This window comes from Myzus persicae, unplaced genomic scaffold, assembly GCF_001856785.1.
Source record: "Myzus persicae strain clone G006 unplaced genomic scaffold, MPER_G0061.0, whole genome shotgun sequence".
NCBI classification, from domain to species: Eukaryota; Metazoa; Arthropoda; class Insecta; order Hemiptera; family Aphididae; genus Myzus; species Myzus persicae.
This window is the reverse complement of record NW_019102393.1, coordinates 350,778-371,286: the sequence shown is the minus strand read 5'-3', so window position 1 is coordinate 371,286 and position 20,509 is coordinate 350,778. Positions and strand designations below refer to the sequence as shown.

Sequence of the window (20,509 nt, the reverse complement as noted above, 5' to 3'; positions counted from 1 at the left end):
TGTTTTCCATAAAATATAAAGGTTTTGTGTTTGATTAGTCATAATAAAGCGACTTTAGTCGCTTTAAAGCAGTTTTGCTTTACCAGTGTGTGGTCACCCTAACCGGCGTGAACAACGATGACGACGGCGATGGCGACTTGTCAAGTTGGCAGGGGCGGAGACTTTTAGCGTATTAACAAAATGTTAATTATAGCAACTTATGCTAATTTATTTCCGGAACAAATGTTTTCAAAATTATATGTTAAGCCTTTTGTTTTTGAAAAAAATGAAAAATGATGTTAAACAACGATTTTTTCATATTAACACATATTTGTTGGGTTAAGTTAAAAATACTTTCCAAAAAAATATTGTTTTTCGTTTTTTCGAGTATATAAATCTTTTGTATTTCAAAATATATATTTTTGACAGAAGAGTTGTAAGCTGTTTCTACAGAGTAATGACTAATGAGTAATGACTAATGACTATCGACTTAAACTATAAACGTTATACTTTTTACATATTATATTATGCTCCGAGAAATATGTAAGCCATCAAAAACTAATCGCGAGATAACTGTGAAATAAATTATGAAATAACGCATAACACCGGCGGATACGTCAAAGATAGGTATATAAACTATATAAGGATTGCCTACGTTAATATACTTAAACAGGTAGTTTACATAAAATTATAATTTATATTTAAAAAAAAATTCAAAATCTCCTTGTCGGCCGTGGCATCTTTGGTCGTCTAACTAAAAATTAACTTTTAATTAAGGATAGGGTTGATTTTAAATTCGAACATAGAACAAGGTAAGCTAATTAAAATGTTTACGTCTGATATTTTTCGCTATATGGTAGTCAGGTATAATTAGTCATTATCATAATACATAGAACCTATTACGAAACTGCGATTCTTAAAATAATAATAATAAGTTTAATGCAACATCGATACAAAATTTCATTTACGTGTACAATATTGTAGAACCCCCAGCAACTAGCAAGCAAAGATTGTCCTGACCCTGAGAGAGCAGTTCTTAAAAATATAAATAAGAGAACAATATAATAGAATAAAATATGGTATAAAATAAATACAAATAGTACTTGGAGACTAATTTAGGAATACTCGATGTGTGTATCTGCAACGACGCGGAATAAAATCAAAACCGTTTTATCTTATCGCGCGTATGTGTTCGACTGCTAACTGGAAACAGTGGAAACAGCTGCAGAGGGCTGGAAATAAATCGTGCCGGATCATGTATTTATATAAATGTATAAATAGCAATAGCATTAAAATTATAATTATAATACCTAATAAATGGTTATTAAAATCTTCACGATTCCATAATATTGTTTTCACTGTAGGCTATTTTTTCTTTATTAATTTCTTAATAATTTTAGTTCGAAAAGAAGACTTTTTTATTTATTAACATAAGATTTTATAATATTATTTTTATGTTATTTTATTTTTATTTAAACTTTAAACATTCATGTAATATTTCTATACAAATATTATGAACGATTTGATTATTTAATAATGAACGTCGACGTTGACTGTTGGCTATTCGAGCTACTACTGAAAAACATAAAATCTGAAAAAACCTATGTACAAATAAGGGAAAAGTGAAATAACCAACAAACTATTGGACCATTAGTACTAGGAACGCATGTGGCACTTCGCGTCGCCGAGCACGCGAACGAGACAGTCGTGACCAGTGACGACCGCGACGCAGAGAACGGCTCTTTCTGCATGAGACCCTGGTACCACAAACGCGGTTTTCGCTCCGTCAAACGTCTATCCGCGGTCACTTGGCTTCGCGGTCCCTTTGCCGCTTTACCGCCCGCCGCAATCGCCTATAACGCGGTTCGCTGCCACTGTTCAACTGCGCGCCTGCGTTGAACTCGACTCGGAAACACGTTTTTAAATCAGACTATCAGAGGCCGCCCGCCGTTCGTCGGCCGTCGCTATTTTAGTACCGCATGTATCATTTGATTACTAGTGACGCACTCAGGGGGGGGGGGGCTTCGAGGCTCACGCCCCCCAAACATTTTTTATGTTATAGATTTTACATTATTGTAGCGTAATATAGTTTTGTCTCAAATATATTACAATACTATGAATGATGTTTTTTTTTAAATTTGATTTTTATGTTAAAAATAGCATAATATTAATAACATATTTTTTGGATAAACATTAATTTGCGAGCCAACTGTGCCAATTGTGCTTGAGCGAAAAGTTTTTTCAAATGTTTATCTTACAACCAGTTACGTATATGCATTTTAAACTATTCGAAAAAACTTCGCTCTACAAATTCGATTATAGGTATATACATTTGCTATAATAAATAAAAATAAAGCAATTACCAAAACTTTAACAGTATAACAAACTTTATTAAGAATCCTTTGTTTATGAAGAAGTGTAGAATGTAGATTTTATATTATGTTATGCGCGGGTAAAACAAGCCATGAAAAATACCTAGTACTTCATCTTAATACAATGTGAATATGTGATCGATATTCGATTCTAAAAATATCAACGTTTTTTAAAATATTTTTTTATACAATTTGAAGTTTTGAAAAATTATATTTTCTGCTGTTCTGGTGTTCGTTACTATTTCATTTGATTTTATTATTTTGAATGACTACTTGACTACATATATTTTTTATTTCACATTCCATTTCAGAATATTTGTTCGTATTTCGGCGTATAAAATTCGAGTATAAATTATTTAAATTAATTTACTATTTATAACATAACCACTTAAATCACGGCTGGTCAGAGGCCATTGCCTACATGGCTATATATTTATAAAATTGACAATCGACAACTGATGAACTATGAATCTTATAATATGGTATAATACACCACGACCACTGCATAAATTGCCAGCCATAGGTCTACTAATTAGTTGTGGAGACTAAGAATCTTATCGGTAACAACTTACCTATATTAGTAGATATTTTCATATTTAATTAAATATTTACATATTACATCGCAGTATCGAAAAGCATTAAACGAAAAAGTACATTACAAATTGTAAATAATACATTTTTTGGCGGCTGATGGTTAACAATTGGTGTATCATTTGTTCCATGTTTAATAAAACTATCCATGAAATTGATAAGAAACATTTGTTTTTTTACTGATACTAACCGCTTATTTATTGTGGTTACTATTTACTATTTTACTGGTTACTTAATACTTCTACCGACTACCAGTGGTTAGCTTTATAGCCTCCAATTCGGCGGCTTGCACAGTTGCACAGTTGCACATTTGCTATTTGCCGATGTTATATTGTTGGTTTAGTAATATTTATAATATAATTGGTTTTAGGTTGCTAATAATTTCTTTTGATCTTAGTACTTTACCAAAATTGTAAGAAATTAAAAAATACATAATAATTATATCTGTTTAATCGATAATTATTACATAGTCGTTTATACCTTATTTTTACCGTAGGATGAATGTATCACAGTTATAATGAGTTATTGGAAACATTTTGACGTCAATGCGAATGAATTAAAAGATTATTTCAAAACTCACAAGTCTGTCAAAGAATACCAAGCACATTCGTCAAAAGTGCATTCAGTTGGTTGGAGTTGTGACGGCAAACGTTTAGCGTCGTGTTCATTTGATAAATCTGTGGCTACATTCACATTGGATAAAGACCGTTTGGTGAGAAATTAGATCAAATTACAGTTATTATTTACTTTTTTACTTCTTATTTTATCTGTGAGCTTTGAAAAACAAATCATGGTCCTGGATACCACAAACTTGATAGAGACAAAACCAATCAGGATAGATCGCGTGGAAATTGTTGGCCTAAAAAGAACTAAAGACGATTTCGTTAAAAAAGCAACAAAATGTCTATTTGATTCCAAAACCATCAGTGATGTTATTACCAAGAGCGTGATAGTTAAAAGAAACCTGATGCAATTAGAGTGTTTCAATGATGTATCTGCCAAACTAGATGTTGATAGTTTCGATGGACAAGATAAATATTATGTTACTATTAAAGTGCAGGAATGTAATTGGGTTCAAGGACATGTCAAAATTGTATCTGACGCTCATTTTGACAATAACCCTGATCCTAAACTGTCAACTGGAATATCATTTTTAAACTTGTTCTGCCGTGGTGAAAAATTAAATTTTGTGTCTGATATATACTCATCCAACAAAAAATTCTCCACTGGTAGCATTAGTTTTACAAAACCGTTACTTGCTTTATTTAGTCCATATTTATATACAACAGTTTTCAAGAATCATTATGATAGAAATAGATTTGGCTATTCATTTGATGAGTATGGATTAAATGCTGGATTGAATTTAAGCCATGAATATTTTAAACTAAACTTATTATGGGAAGGAGTGGCTAGAGATTTAAAGTATGCACGAAATGCACCATTTGGTATACGAGAACAGCTCGGACTTACCATGAAGTCGTCTGTTAAAATGACGGCTTCTTATGATACTCGTGATAGTGGTGTGTTTCCCAGCTATGGATCACTAGTCCAGTGTTGTTCAGAATTTGCTGGGATTGGTGGTAGCCATGAGTTTGTAAAAAATGAACTGACCCTTCAACATACATTTAGTACAATTTTAGGTCTTGCTATTACTGGATCATTCTCTTTTGGAATATTAGACAAAATTGGAGCATCCTCTGGAACATGCAGTATTTTAGATAATTTTTATCTTGGCGGACCATTGACTTTCAGAGGATTTGAAGAATGTGGTGTAGGTAAAAAAGAAGATGGGAGCATTACAGGTTCTTCAATGTTTTGGAGATACAATACTCATATACATGCTCCACTTCCATTTTTATCTAGAAAAAATAAACTGTCCAATTTAATAAGAATACATTTATTTATGAATTCCGGAAATGTTGGAAATCGTCTAGGAAATTTGACCAAAGACATACGAGGACTGATCAACAATGTACGGCTATCATATGGAGCCGGTTTGGCATTAAACATCAACAATTTAATGAGATTAGAAATTAATTATTGTTTACCAGTTTTTTATTCCAATAATGATTCTATTGTGTCAAATAAAAATCAGTGGGGCTTTGGTTTGCTATTTTTTTAATAGACTGATAGTAAATTTATATGAATAAATGGTATGTTTTTTGTTTTTTTTTGTTATCTATATAACTAAAACAAATTAACTATTTCATTTGTAGTGTACCTATTATTATAGTAAAATAAAAGTTGTATTTGTTGAACAAAAATGTTTACTAATTGAGTACTAGATTGATTTTTACCTATTAGAAAATTCTTATTTAATACATTTTAGTTAATCAAAGGTTGTCAAAGCAAAATGTTGTATCTGTGAATTAAATTTATATTTTTTTGTTACTGTGATTAACATGGTTATTGTAAATACCCAGTACATTTCATTTTTCTTTTCTAAAAACTTGTTGAATTTGTAAGTTTTTGTTTTCAAAGATAAAATGAATGCATTATGTCCATTATATTGATAATGTATATATATAAATATACAAATATATATTATTATATAATGTATTTATATTTTTAATTCTTTGACTATGAGTAATTTATAAGAAAAAATGCTATAATTATGGGATAGGTAGCTTTTCCACAATATTTTTTCATCATAGATATAATTGACAACAAAATATTAATTGCTAAATAATGAAAATTAAATTTTGCAAAAACAATCAAACTTAATTTTAAAGAATTATTAACTAAATATCAATATCAAAATTGTTTTTGTGAATTTAGTAGGATTATATTGAATTATATTATAAACAATATGGATATATTCATAATTTTTACTAACAACTTTTTAATGTGATTCTTATTTACTATAAATGTTTTTATAATTTTTAATAATATACATATTTATGGCTGTAACTTATAATTTATAAATAATATTTTAAAATTGATCCTATATAATCGAATATATATTTGTTAACATTGTGCATACAGATTTCTGTTGTTGTTGTTGTTAAGTTTTATTTCGGTGTCTATCAATGTTTTTTTTTTTTTATTAATTGCCAATTATATATGAGTATATTATTAGAGTAGCTTTAGGGAAATTCGTGATTATCTAGGTATGTGATTTAAATATTTATTATAATATATTAATGGGTGTCAAAGCAAAAAATTAGACTAGTATTATAGCAGGTAATAATAATTTTAAAGAATTATATAGTATATTTTTAACCGAAGAATCTATAGTTAAATTGCACAGTGGTTAACCATCACTATATACATGTTTTTATTTATTTATTCTATAAAATTAAAATGTTATTAATTATTATAATTATTTATTTTATGTAAAATCACTGAATTTAATACGATTTATATTCTAGACAGAATACTTTACTCTTATTATTACCACTGTTGATTGGTAGACAGCATATTCTTTCGGTTTACTGCATTTTGTGAGACTGCCTTATACTAATCTACTACTTGCACATTGGTTTTGTTGTACCTATAATTTTTAAGTCGAATGAAATATACTAAGAATAATATAGTTTTCCCATAAAGTAATGGAAAAATTACTCAAAATGTACCTTAATAATCTTTAAATTCACTTTTAAAGATAATTTTATTCAATATTTATTTATCTTATGTCAATACAAAAGTATGTACAGCCATACAGGTATCCTCGTTTAGGATAAAAACTGTTGATAAAATGTTGTTAATTTATAAAAATTGTCAATTGGCATAATATTACAATAATATGTTCAATATAATTTTGCTTTGATGCCTTTTAAAAATAAATATATTTTCATTTATTTCTAACTTTTGATTTATGTATAGAACAAGGAATACACATATAAAGGACACAGTGGTAGTGTGGATCAGTTATGTTGGCATAAGTCTAACCCAGATTTACTGAGTACAGCTAGTGGTGACAAAACAGTCAAAGTATGGGATGTAAGACACCAGAAATGTTCGAATACTATTTTGACCAAAGGTACATCGTTTGAAAAATCATTTCCATCTAATCCATTCCATTAGACAATAACGTACTTGCTTTTATATATAGGAGAGAATATAAACATCACATGGTCTCCTGATGGACATACAATTGCCGTTGGAAATAAAGAGGATTTGATAACTTTCATCGATATGCGCACTTTTAAACCAATTAGTGAGCAACAGTTCAATTTTGAAGTGAACGAAATGTCATGGAACAATGAAAGCGATTTGTTCTTCTTGACAAATGGTCTAGGATGTGTTTATGTATTAAGGTAAAAACATAAATATGACATTCTGACATCCGATTATCTGTTTTTTGTTATTTATCTCTAAATGATATGTTATTAAATCTTATTATAGTTTCCCAGACTTAGTTCAGCGGCATGTGGTTAAAGCTCATCCTGGTACATGTATTTGTATAGAATTTGCACCAAGTGGCCATTATTTTGCTGTTGGCTCGGCAGATGCTTCTGTGTCATTGTGGGACCTTGAAAATTTGGCTTGTGTACAGACTTACACCAGGTAACCTTTATGAAATAAAATTCTCCTTTAGTTGTATATTGTTGCCTGTTGGGCTTTTAATCTTCTTTTATCTAAGTTGAAATATTCCCAAAGAGAACAATGTAGATATGGTTCCCCTATTAAAAAGTGGTTTTGATATATTATTTTAATTTAATTTCTATGTACCCAGGGCCGTCCCGATGATGAGTTCTAGGGGGTGTCATCCCCCCAAGCGTACAATAAGTATATGTCAGTTGGCACATTAAACATTAAGTATTTAAGTTGGCACTCGGCAAATTATAATTTTTTTTACAGTTTTTAAATAATTTTGTAAATACTGCAAAGTACAAATATGTCATAATAATATATTATTGTAATTTATAATAATATGAAGGAATATAAGTTAATTTTCCAATTGTCCAACACAAATACTTTAATAATATTTAAGTACCTACCTAAAAATGTACATATTATATAATATTATAACAGTATACAAATTTGCCAATACATTCTTATAATCATTGAATTATTTTTAATAATACTGTTATGATAACTGATGAGAAACTTTTGTGCACTGAAGACTGTAAATTCCATTTATAGAAGTAATGCAAACATTTTAATATTATGTGTTGACTCGTGTCACCTAGACATCGACTAAGTGATAGGATTTTGAAATTGTTTCATTTATATTATATAGGTAGTCAGTATTGACAATATTTACTATTTAATTAACATTGTTGTTGAATATTTGGTTATGTTGTAATTTGCATCATTATTCATTCCTATCATTCCATGATAGAATAATCAATATGTAACAGTGTTCTGAATTTTGTTATTGAAAATATTTTGTTCTAATATACTTATCAAGATGTGATGAAAAAAATATGTATATAAGATAGTAAAATAGAGAACATACTAAAATATTTAATATTTTGTAATATGGTATAAAATATGTCTGCTGATTACTATGAATGTAGGTAGGAGATAGTTGTCGAGCGATGAGAGAAAATTTTTTTGAGTTGACACATTAATGCATCTCACCCCCCTTATTATTTATTTCGGGACAGCCCTGTATGTAGCTAGCGTACAAATCAGTTTAAGTAATTTGTTTTTATTTAAAATAATTATATTCAATTATTCCTATATTCTTGGAATAAATCTTTTTTTTCTTGAAAAATGTAGATTGGATTGGCCAGTTCGAGCTTTAAGTTTTTCTTATGATGGTAAAATGTTGGCATCAGGTAGTGAAGATTTGTATGTAGACATTGCAGATGTTACAACAGGCGAAAAAGTAAGATTTCATTTTAGATATTTATTATTTAAATCTGTTATAATATTTGCAGTTTTATTGTTATTTTTTTTTTTGTAATATTTTCCAATTAAGATTACTGATATACCAATTGAAGCAGCAACATTCACTGTAGCATGGCATCCAAAACAGTATTTATTGGCATTTGCATGTGATGATAAAGAACAATTTGACAGGAAAAGAGATACTGGAAATCTAAAAGTTTTTGGTTTTAGTTCTGAGTAATCTATTGAAGCAACATAAATTAAAAATATATTTTTAAGTACAACATCAATGGAAGATAATTCTATTAATACATACATTGAAGACGGATTTATCATTCTATTGCATAATTTAAATTGTTCATAAGCTGTATATTTCCACATAAAATAAGAATCATTCAGACATCCTAAAATGATATTTTGTTACATAAAATGTATGAAATTATGGTTATAACTTTTATGCAAACATAATATTTTAATAAAATATATTGATTATGCAAACAGAAGGTATAGTAATAATTGTATTGATTCAACTTCTACTAGTATGGCTTATCTGAACACCGCCGTATTTTATATATTTTGATATAATGGCTGTTTTCTCTACAATTATACCGAACTTTAAGTAAGTATACATTTTCTGAAACTTTGCAATTGTTTTTTTTGTAAGAGAACAATCAATTTCAAACAATAATACAACAAAGTTTGAATTTGTAAAAGTAAATTTAAATAACATATGCTTTTGATAATCAATTTTTGGCTTATGCCTGAGCATAGCCTTTCATCCAAGGTCCTAATTAATAATTATTAGATAATGACTCCAAAGGATTGATATCCAATGGTTAGTTTTAGGCATTTTTTCATGGGGGTATTCTGTATGTGAAAGATTTTACCTAAAGTATTTATCTTTTGAAACTTTACTTACAATGAATTCTACAAATATCAAAAGCTCAAAGCTAATGATAAATTACCGCTCGGTATGCTAATGAAAGTTGCTAATAATCCAAAACAACAAAAACTTTGTTTTTTTTAACAAAAGAGCATTGTTTGTTTTGTAGTTGTTCACTGAAAATTTGAATAATTTCTCAAAAAAAAAATAGTTAACCACCAATTATTGATATAGTTTTTTTTTTAAATTTTTTCTATATACCCTAGTTTACTTATACATAAATTTATTTTTATTTAAATATAGATTTTGATCAATCTTCACTGTAAGAATTGTTGAAATTGTAAAAAAATTTGCCTGTATGTAATAGCTTCCAAAATTCCTAATTTCCTAATTTTTGATGTGCTCTCTCGGAACCAAGGGTTGCAGCCTGCGATTTGTGGTTTTATAGTTTTATTTTTTCGTTGCGATGTATCATAAGCGTGATATTTATAAAGAATACTTTTGTTACAAATTACAACTTAAACAATATTAAAATCAATATTTCATAATTATATAGGTACCTAAGTAATTGTATTCTTATATAAAGTTCAACTAGGTAAGTTACCTAAAATATTTAAATCCTGTTATTGTTTTACAATATTAAACTAACTCCTAAGTACGAAGTACATATCAAAATCGTCAATTGAAGGCCACCACATGTTGATAATGTGGGAATTTTGTCGAATGTCGATAATATTATAGGTATGCCGTATGCCTTTTTTAGAAATATTTATTTTATCAAACTGTGCGGTTTAATTATTGCGTATTAATTACTTTTGTAGTTCTGTGGAGTGTGGACTATTCAGATTCATGCGAATAACGTACCACCTTGAAAACAATATTATTAAAATTTAAAATTACTGTGTCGTTTTGATATGTATCAAAATGTTACAAATAAATGATAACTGATAAAACTATAACAATTATGGAATTCAGAACAAAATTCGTATCCACGGAAAAATAATAAAAATAATAATTAAAGTTAGGTAGCTGGATGAATTTTTGTTATTTCATTGCTAGAACTGAAATAAAGCCAAGATTAAACATTACATTATGATGACTGATTAATGATTACCTACCAGTGTTAATTCCTCAAACTGTTTAATTGATATCTACAATTTGCAGAGTTTCGAAGAATGAAGATTGTGAGTAAATCATTTGAAATAGTACAACAATTATTCAGGTTTTACTGCATAAAATGTTTTCATGAATAGGTACCTAACTATTTGTATTGTTTATCGTAAGCTGTTGGGGCCATAGAAGTAGATGGTAATTGGTTACACGACTTATACGACAAATAAAATGACTAGTCTAACTAAATAGTCTCTGCCTAATCTGCCTTCTAGAAGCAAATAGGATATAATTGGTGGTTTTTTCTGGGTAATGGGGGAGGGGAATAAAGTGAAAATTCGCAGTTCTTTCTCCAAACAAACGTGAAAAACAGTAATTTTTATTTTTAATAAACAAAACATCGGCTTATCAGAAATTAGAATTCAAATCAAACACATTACAGTGACCTACCTATAATTTCTCGACGTCGCGTGGAGTGCGGATATGTATTACGCTCGAAACTTGCTACACTGGTATACCATTTAGCAGAGATAACTGTCAGTATTTAAACATATACGAGATATTTGAATACGATATTGTTCATTTCAAGTAAGTGCCCATCAAATCATGTTGGCGTGGAGTGGTCAATAATTTTGTAATCCGCAAGACAACATACAAGGGCGGGCATTGGAGGTCTGGACTTCTGGAGATATGATACATAGGCAATAAGTATTTACGTCAACGGCCGGCCACTGGCAGACAGCTGTCTAAATCCGGACCGCGAAAGGTGGAAAACTGGACGGTGATCAAAGCTTACAAATGTTTGTCTTCATTCAGGGACCACATATTTATTTATTATTTTATTCTTCCGGGCTCCAATAGAAGTTAGACATCAGGTGCCGACACCTGATATACCATATACGTACTTATATACATATATTTAAACTGTACAAATATTTGTTAAAACGGCAAATAATAAATACCTGTTATATCTACCTACCTGCCTACATTATATTTTTATTCACCCGTTAAGTTGAGATATAGTGAGCAAAATAACTAGGTTTAACGATAATGTGCAAATAAATAGATGTTTTATTTAAATCGTATAAGCATGTGACAATAATATTTTACCAATTGTAACATGATGCGACAATGAATATGAGCCTCGCGTGATACACCATTTATTTTTATATTATACATAGGTTCGCTCGTATAAATGATTACAAATTCTTGTCGGCTTCATCGAGAGCATCGACGACAAACGCGGGCAGTGCAAACGCCGCTTTGTGAATGTCGGTAGTGTAATAACGTAGCTTCATGTCTTTTCGTTGTTTGTCAGTCAACTGGTACACGGGATTTTTGAAGTCTGTATTCTGCAAAACGAAAAGAAAATTCCAAATTAAAATCATTTATGGTAGGTAAACATACTATACAATACCTATCTATCGTACGAAATCACAAAAAGTGATACTGTAGCTGATACCTACTACTCCGAGGAATGGAAATCTCTACGATTAGTACATTTAAATACAGTACGATTATGAATTTAACGCCACAATTCAAACTGCAGTACCTAGTACCTATATTAAGTATCTATATAAATTATTTAGAAACCTAGTCTTTTCAAAATTAAATCAAATGAGAGTGATAATCGACTTAACGTATAGGTACCTACCAAGTACCAGCTATACCTAAAGGTAACAATTATTCACTTTTCGCTACAGAAGCCAACACACAGAAAGGCCTTCGATGAGGTTTATTGAGGTGTCTAGGTCAATGTCAACTGTCCGAGTTAATCGATAGGTAATGCAATATCAAATTGAATGATGATTATAATATAATCTGCGAGTGGTGCTAAGTTGTTTTAATTCATATTTTAATTTTATGATGTGCTAGGTATACGGTATACCTGCTACGGTAGAAGCATGTGCGTATGTTGTATGTAGAATATAATTGGTACCTATTAAAACAGAATCGCGAAAAGCTGAATTATTTAAGCTTTATGAATTATGATTTACTATGTTAACAGAAAAAATGAAAAAATATGGCACGGTTACGAACTACTCTATCAACCTTTGCGAACCGTTCTCTTAAAATAAACATGCTTAATGTATACACTTGATAATATGTATATTGTGAATTATATACAGAGCGTTTCACCATATCCATGTTCAATACTCATTCCTTTTTTCTTCAATAATGTGGTTATTCAAAATCTGATTTTGGAATTTTCTAATATTATATTATATACGGCTTTACTTTATATTTTAGGGACTATATTTTCAAATTCTTGACATTTTATTTTGTACTAAGGTTTTTTAATTGCGGTGACATATACTTTTGTTTTTCAAACGAGAATCCCCTTTTCTATTGTGAATTATTAAGCAGATAATTTTTCTGAAACGATTGACGTATCAAAATTTAAATTAAAATTAGTTATTCTTGCTATTTAACTTTGTGACTTGTGTTGGTAATAATAGGATAACTAGATCCTTTATAACAGTTTGTAAGATATGGGAACTATGGTGATTTGAAAATGTCAGTAATTAATATTAACTTATTGACATATTTAGTTTGTTAAAATGGTACAAGTATAATAAATACTAGATTAAATATTATAGGTACATATATTTTATAATTTTGTAATATTTTTAAAGACTATTATCCATGGAAATTGGAAAATAAACATGTTAATTAATGAGAAACTACTAGTTGTAATTTGTAGTATAGAAATCTCAAAAATTTGAATAAATTCATTATTAAAAGAAAAAAATGGGGGTGAACATGTATCGCCATTCGCCAATCACTCTGTTTATTAAACAGTGTAATTATACACATGACAATTACTCAAACTATAAAAAGGTCATAACATGTTATATCAATGAGCATGGCCGTTTTCGACCAAAAACATACCCTCATCCTTTTCGGCCAATGTAGGTATAGTAATTTCATTAATAGAATCAGAAAAGGTTATAGACATTTGTCAAATCACATAGTCGTAGGTATACTATAAATGCGTAATTTGTTATGCCTTATTTAGTTATCTGGCTTATGCGTAATACTGAAAATTGAAATACACCTATACAGCCGTCGTGTGAAATTCATCAACACGTTGGGTGCTGTACTGTTGTACCTAAATATAAATACCTATTTTCCAACCTAAAATGTACATTCATATTGTTGGTCTATAACCGGCGATAAGACGATCGCCATGTTCGAAGTAATAAAATCAAAGTAGCAGAGTTCAAAATGCATACATTATTTGGATTGTAATATTCTAATAATGTTATTATTACTATTACCAAGATAGGAGATAATTATATTATCTAATATCTATTCATAAATCTATTTATACATGTAGGTATAAAGTATAATATAATATATGCATGTATACGTCGGTGTAATATAATTGTAATTATTTTTATTATAATCATAATTGTTATCACAGGTCCTTACCTCGTCAAGACTGCCGAGTGCGAAACCGATCTGACCCGCCGGGTAAGTGGACACGTAAGACGTCGCGTACGCTGCCTTGGCGAACACTGCTTTGCAATGGTTGCGCATCGACGCTGCGTTTTCCAAATGTCCCCAGAATGTATCGGCTTGTGAACACACGATGCCACCGGGCCGCAGTGCACGTTTCATTAATTCAAAGTAAGACTTTTGGAATAGCGAAACAGCTGGACCTATTTACGATTGAAACAAAAAAAAAACAAATAAATAAGTATATGCATAATATGAACAATATCTCTTTTATTATTATTATTGGAAAAAATCAAAAATGTAATATGTACCTTACACAAAACATCATAATATACCTACAGCTAATACTTTTCGATTAATATCATTGAGTTGGGCCGTTAACATTTTTAATAAGTACTTATTAAAATAAATGGACAAATTCGCTTGACTATTTATTTAATAATTACAATAACCATATTTTGTATTGCAGTAGTTGTATTACCATTTAAATATAATAACTAAAATTATACGAAATCCCAGGTAACTAAAAATATTGGCTGTCTCTATATAGGTACCTGTTATTTATATATATATATCCTTCCCACGAACCCATAGTCCCTTCAAATTTATAAATAAAGTGATGGTATACATGCATATAATTATTCTATAATGTACCAATAGGATCAGAAGAGTCAGTTATAATGACGTCGTAGTATTGAAAGTGTTCTTCCATGAATTTGAAACCATCAGCTACGTGCAGGTTGACTTTGGGGCTGTTGAATCCTTCGGCCATGAACGGTAAATATTTCTTGGACAGTTCGATAACGCGGTCGTCGATTTCAACTTGGTCAATGGTTTCGACCAATGGGTGTTTGGCTACTTCCCTGGCGACCCCTCCATCGCCACCGCCCACGATGAGAACCTTTTCACGAAAGAGATGTACAATATAAAGATTAAGGACAACCGACGGATAGGTATGGATATTGTGTATATATTTGTAATTTATCGTAAAAATATACCAACCCTTTGTGGTTTTGGGTGACTGAATAATGGCAAAAATGAAATCATTTCTTGATAAGAATACTCATCGAACTCTGTGCACTGAATCATGCCATCAAGTACCAGTACGACGCCGTGAGATTTCCTTTTGACAAACCAATTATTTAAATTATTAAGAAACAAAATTATATTAAAGGTACCGATTGCGACCGATACAACAATACATTGTACACAGGTGTTGAGGTGTCAGATGAAGTGGGTAGGGAAATTGTGGGTATAAGTACCTATACAAATCTGATGTTATTTTAGTATCACCGATTAAATTGGGTCAATTATTTCTACATATTATATCGATTATTAAAATATTATACATTAATTTAATATAGATACACGTTTCGTAGATACATAATACATATACGTTATACATACTAAAAGGCACGTGCAGATGTGTATGCAGGTGGAACTATTATTAAATATCTGAGAATGTAACTACCTACCTACATATACGAGCTACCTCCCCGGCTAAATCCCAATAATCAGCATCAGACACTCCAACGAACATACAAGCAGCATAATATTATATACGGAACGAATAAGTGTAAAAAATACATCAAAATAATCAAATATTCCTTTTATGTCTAAAAGAAAAAAACGTTAAAATAATCAATAATTACTAATTAGTAGTTGCTATTTAAATTAATCAAATATTATCTTAGATTTTTGTATTCACTTGTACTAATATAGGGAATCGCCAATATACCTATGTACCTATGTACCTATGTACCAATAATACATAATTTTATTTTCATAATCAAACGTTTTATTTTGCATTTTTAAATCTTAATTAATAAAAAAATATATTAATAATCTATTTTTTTATCATCAAAAGTGAACTATTATCAATCAATAAACGTCAATTTTGACTTAAGAAATTAAGATTACACACCACTCAGCAAGTCTCAAGTAGTTCATTAATTGTAAGCATTATTATACAGGGTGATCCATCAAGCATGCTCATCCCCATTTTTTCCTTTAACACTGAATTTATTCTAATTATGATTTTTGGAATTTTTAAATATACTTAAAAATCTTATTTTGAAATTCTTGAAATTTTTTTACTACTTAAGTCTTGTGATTAATGGTAATACAAACTTCTGTTTTTCAAATAAGAACCCTTCTTTTTTACTGTAAATTATTTAGTGGATACTTTTTTTTAAATATTTTTGATGTACCTGATTCAAAATTCGAATGAGTAGTTTTTTAGCCATTAAAATGTTTGTACTGAAGATAAGAGTCCTTAAAAATTGTTTTAAAAAAATATAAAATATATTTAATATTGGAATTAGTATTTATTAAACTTGGGCCACTTTTACAAATTATTAATATTTATAGATTAATGTGATTAAAATGTTCAAATCCCTACAGGTTTCCCTCCCATTCTTCTAAACCCATTACCATGGCCCTTTTACACAAAGTTAAATAACTCAAAAATTACTCATACGAATTTTGATCTGAAACATCAAATTTTTTATTAAAATTATCCACTGAATAATTTACAGTTGAAAAGTTCTCATTTGAAAAACAGAAGTTTGTATCTTCACAGGACACTCCATAGTACATAAAATCTCAAGAAATCGAATATATGGTCTTTAAATATATTTAAGATTTATAAAATAAATCAAATATTAATTTATCATTTATGTTTAATTATCAAATTAATTAATGAATTATCAAAAAATTCCAAAATCAGATTTCTTACACACTAATTGTTAGTAATTGGTATAATATAATCTAATTATATTTATTATGTTCCTAAATTGCTATCAACTGGTCAGTTGGACGGCCACGTGCAGATGGAGGTACGGGATAATTAGATCACCCGGTTGATCATTTTATCAACATCGAAACACACTAAACATAACCCAAGATTGTGATGGTAATACACTAATTTGGTACATAATATACATTATTAATTATTTCCATCTGCTTTATAAAATTATGTAGGTAGGTACCTTATATATTTATACAGAACAAAAATTAATATTTTGTTAACGTCTCTTAAAATCTGGTACACTTCAAATTAGATTTAATATAGCACTGATAAAACCGTAGAAAAAAAAATATTAGGTATCTATTCAGAACAATATATTCATAACAATATATTACGTCCCAATTGGATTTAGTTTTATAGTATATCGTGTAGGTATATCAGTATAGCATTCCACTTAAAATATATTAACACCCATACCAATTAATTTCATACAAATAGATTAGAAATTTCGCAGTTGATACATATTACTGTCTATTGCCTATAAACATGTAAAAAAAAATCAAAGAGTGTTTTTTAACGATTAATGTAATCCGTATATCTTATTACAAGTGTACTATTCGACGTCTACATCTATCTAGAATGTAATTATTTGCAATAATGATTAGTTTTCTATTTTGAGGGAGGGGAAATTAGTTTTATTTATACTGAATAGTGAACGATATGCGTGTGACTTAAATAATTTAATTTTTTCATATTATAATATTATCTGCATTAAATGTAAAATTAAGTTATACACTTATATACCAACTGTAATATAGATAGGTATATTTCGATGTAAAAATTAATAATTATACCTAGATACTTATTTCTTTAAGACTATACCTATTAATATTGAGATAGGTATGGGCAATCGGCTGAACCTTCCACTTTAGTCCATACGATCAAACGGTTTTATCTCCTAATATCGTCAAATTAATTGTCATTTGTAACATAATACCCATGCATTTGTTGTTTCCTTCTTATACACACGAACGAGTGTACGTCACAGCGAATGTTCGTTCACTAATTTCAAAAGTATGCTGTAAGTTTTGTTATTTTAGTACGACACTGTGAATTGACATATTATCTTACTTTTAGGTAAGAACATCATCAGCTGTGCTCGATCTTCAGCTTTTATTCGATGTTCTAATTTTCAAGCGAAATAGTATTTTTAATTTGTTCTCGCATGGTTACAGATATCATGCTTGAAAATTAAAATATCGAAAAAATGCAGACGCTTCATATCTAAAAGTTTGATAATAGGTCAGTTCACTCTAATATCAAAATTAACAGAACACTATTAACAGTAGTGAACGAGCACGTCGTACGGTTAGGTATACGACGCACACAATTACAAACGCATGTGTAGCGTCATCTTAAATTTGTTGATTTCCATTCATCTCATTTACTCAAAAATGTGCTTATTATTATTGTTTGAATAATAAGTTGTAATAAATACATTTATAAAAACAAAATTTAAAAAACTGTTACAATTACGCGTGTAGCGTCGTATTAATATTACTAATCGACTATAAGATTTTTTTGTGGAACACTTTGGGAATAATATTGTAATATTTTAGTTTTCTAAAAGCTTTTATTCAGTAGCCAGTGGAGTACACAAAAATGTCCAATGAGGCGACAGAGATTGTATTACATATATATAAATATACTTATATATATTTTATAAGACATTTATTCAAGTTTTTAAGTAGTGGAATAAAATCAAAGTATTGGTATGTGTAATATGTGTGATCGCTATTATATAATATGTAGCCAACCACCGTGTTATATAGGTACTTAATAAGTAATAATAATTATTTATTATATTATATTATAATGGTATATAGTATATCTACGTTTATCGTGTTTTAAAGTTTTAAATTATTTCGCAGAGCCAGCCAAGAGTAATTTGTTGATAAGTTTGTGTTAAGTTATATATTAAATAACTTATAGTAATAATTTTTAAAACAGTTCCTCTACTAGGTACATAGAAATAATTCTTGAAATTAGTTTATTTAATTTAAATTCACATGTGTCTGTCCATTGTCAGAGTGGCCAGACACGAAACACGCGTACCTTCTGACTACTGCTATAATTAATTATATTTCACACTCCATGGTCGATTGCCCCTATAGTTTATTTTAAACGAGTAATAAACATATATTCAGCATCCACTATACACGGTGTGATCCATTTAACGTAAGGCAGTCATAACTTAAGTTTTTGAAAATATTTCTTTTACACAATTTTAAGTAGAGACATTTATTTATATATATATATATAAATCAAATTTCGGATAAGTAGTTTATTAATCATACACGTTTAAAGTTTAGATGATATTTTGCAGAGTACGAGTACCCCTGTACCACTCCTACCAAACCACTCATTTAAATGTTAAATACTTATACAGTTATAACTCATTAGCTACTAGTCCAAAATTTTATTTTTATGTATTGAAATGCAACAAAAATGTCCTGCTTTGTAATAAGGAATTACAAATGCTTGTAGTCATTAATAAAGATAAAATAGTAACACATTTATTATTTTTAGATATTTGGTTTTAAATGACTTTAAATTTGAAATAATGCGTAACGTTAAATGAATCACTCGGCACATACTGCATTTTTTTTAAAGTGTATTATATTTATAAAATATTATAATATGACATTAAAAATAACCGTAGAAATAATTGTGTCATAGTATTAAATATTTCTTAATGATGGATAGACTTATGCCGATGGTTAAAATTATTAAGATACCTACACTTGTCGTTCGATTTAGGTGCATGATTATAACTAAACGTTAGTGGCGCGATTGGTGTTATATGAGGGGGATAATGTTCAATAATTTTTAATGGTACAATTTATGTATAATATATAATATTATATATTACCTATATATGGCCTTATAAATTATTTGGTAATTTAATTACAATTGTTATCAATATTATGAGTAGCTCTTTTTAGCTTATATTTTAGATTAGATAATTATTGTACTTATGGATTTAAGGATAGTATATGATCAATGATCATCCTTAACTAAATGATGCTTTTAACGATCAAAGTGCATGTTAAAAAAGCAATCTCACCCCTCCTCCACCTCGATAAGATCATTTTACCGCCACTGCCTATAGGTACGATCGACAGAATTCAGCTGTTCAAAATATTATAAGTTATAAAAATAATATATTCATTGAAACATAGATGGTTATTATATATAACTGTTAAACTGTATAAGTAATACGAAATAAATAATATTATAATATGAAACATTGACAGTAATAGCAGGCGTACGACGAGAACTCACGTTTTCAATACTAATATCTCCTGGTACTTGGACTGCTCCTGGTGCAAGACCTGTTCCACTTCCATGGAAAAACTCCTGCCCGGCAACAGGTCCGTGAGTTCGCTGAACCATCCGGTCTTCAACTTGTCCATGTTTGAGCTCCGGCGTCGACTTACGGGTTCGTTGGCTGAGCAAGCGAGCGCCGGACGTCTAGACGGCGAGGAGTGTAGACTGCAAGTGCCGTCGACTCGGGCCATA

The 20,509-nt window shown here is 29.5% G+C and overlaps 3 protein-coding genes across 3 annotated transcripts; 2 read left to right on the top strand and 1 right to left on the bottom strand.

The window, feature by feature from the left end:
* The first annotated feature begins 3,178 nt into the window (after positions 1 to 3,178).
* Positions 3,179 to 9,061, top strand: LOC111031995 (THO complex subunit 3). The gene is made up of 7 exons (XM_022312148.1): positions 3,179 to 3,354; positions 3,439 to 3,654; positions 6,768 to 6,924; positions 6,997 to 7,201; positions 7,290 to 7,451; positions 8,613 to 8,721; positions 8,815 to 9,061. Exons 2-7 carry the CDS (start codon positions 3,460 to 3,462, stop codon positions 8,962 to 8,964), a joined length of 978 nt encoding a protein of 325 aa, XP_022167840.1. The 5' UTR covers positions 3,179 to 3,354; positions 3,439 to 3,459; the 3' UTR covers positions 8,965 to 9,061.
* LOC111031993 (sorting and assembly machinery component 50 homolog B-like) lies at positions 3,654 to 5,079 on the top strand. The gene has a single exon (XM_022312146.1). The coding sequence runs from the start codon at positions 3,733 to 3,735 to the stop codon at positions 5,062 to 5,064; it is 1,332 nt and encodes a 443-aa protein (XP_022167838.1). The 5' UTR covers positions 3,654 to 3,732; the 3' UTR covers positions 5,065 to 5,079.
* A 2,708-nt stretch (positions 9,062 to 11,769) lies between the features above and the next one.
* LOC111031994 (spermidine synthase-like) lies at positions 11,770 to 20,509 on the bottom strand. Its single transcript, XM_022312147.1, has 5 exons — positions 20,273 to 20,509; positions 15,181 to 15,301; positions 14,833 to 15,079; positions 14,152 to 14,381; positions 11,770 to 12,068 (listed from the first exon to the last, which is right to left on the bottom strand). The coding sequence occupies exons 1-5, from the start codon at positions 20,506 to 20,508 to the stop codon at positions 11,916 to 11,918; spliced, it is 987 nt and encodes a 328-aa protein (XP_022167839.1). The 5' UTR covers position 20,509; the 3' UTR covers positions 11,770 to 11,915.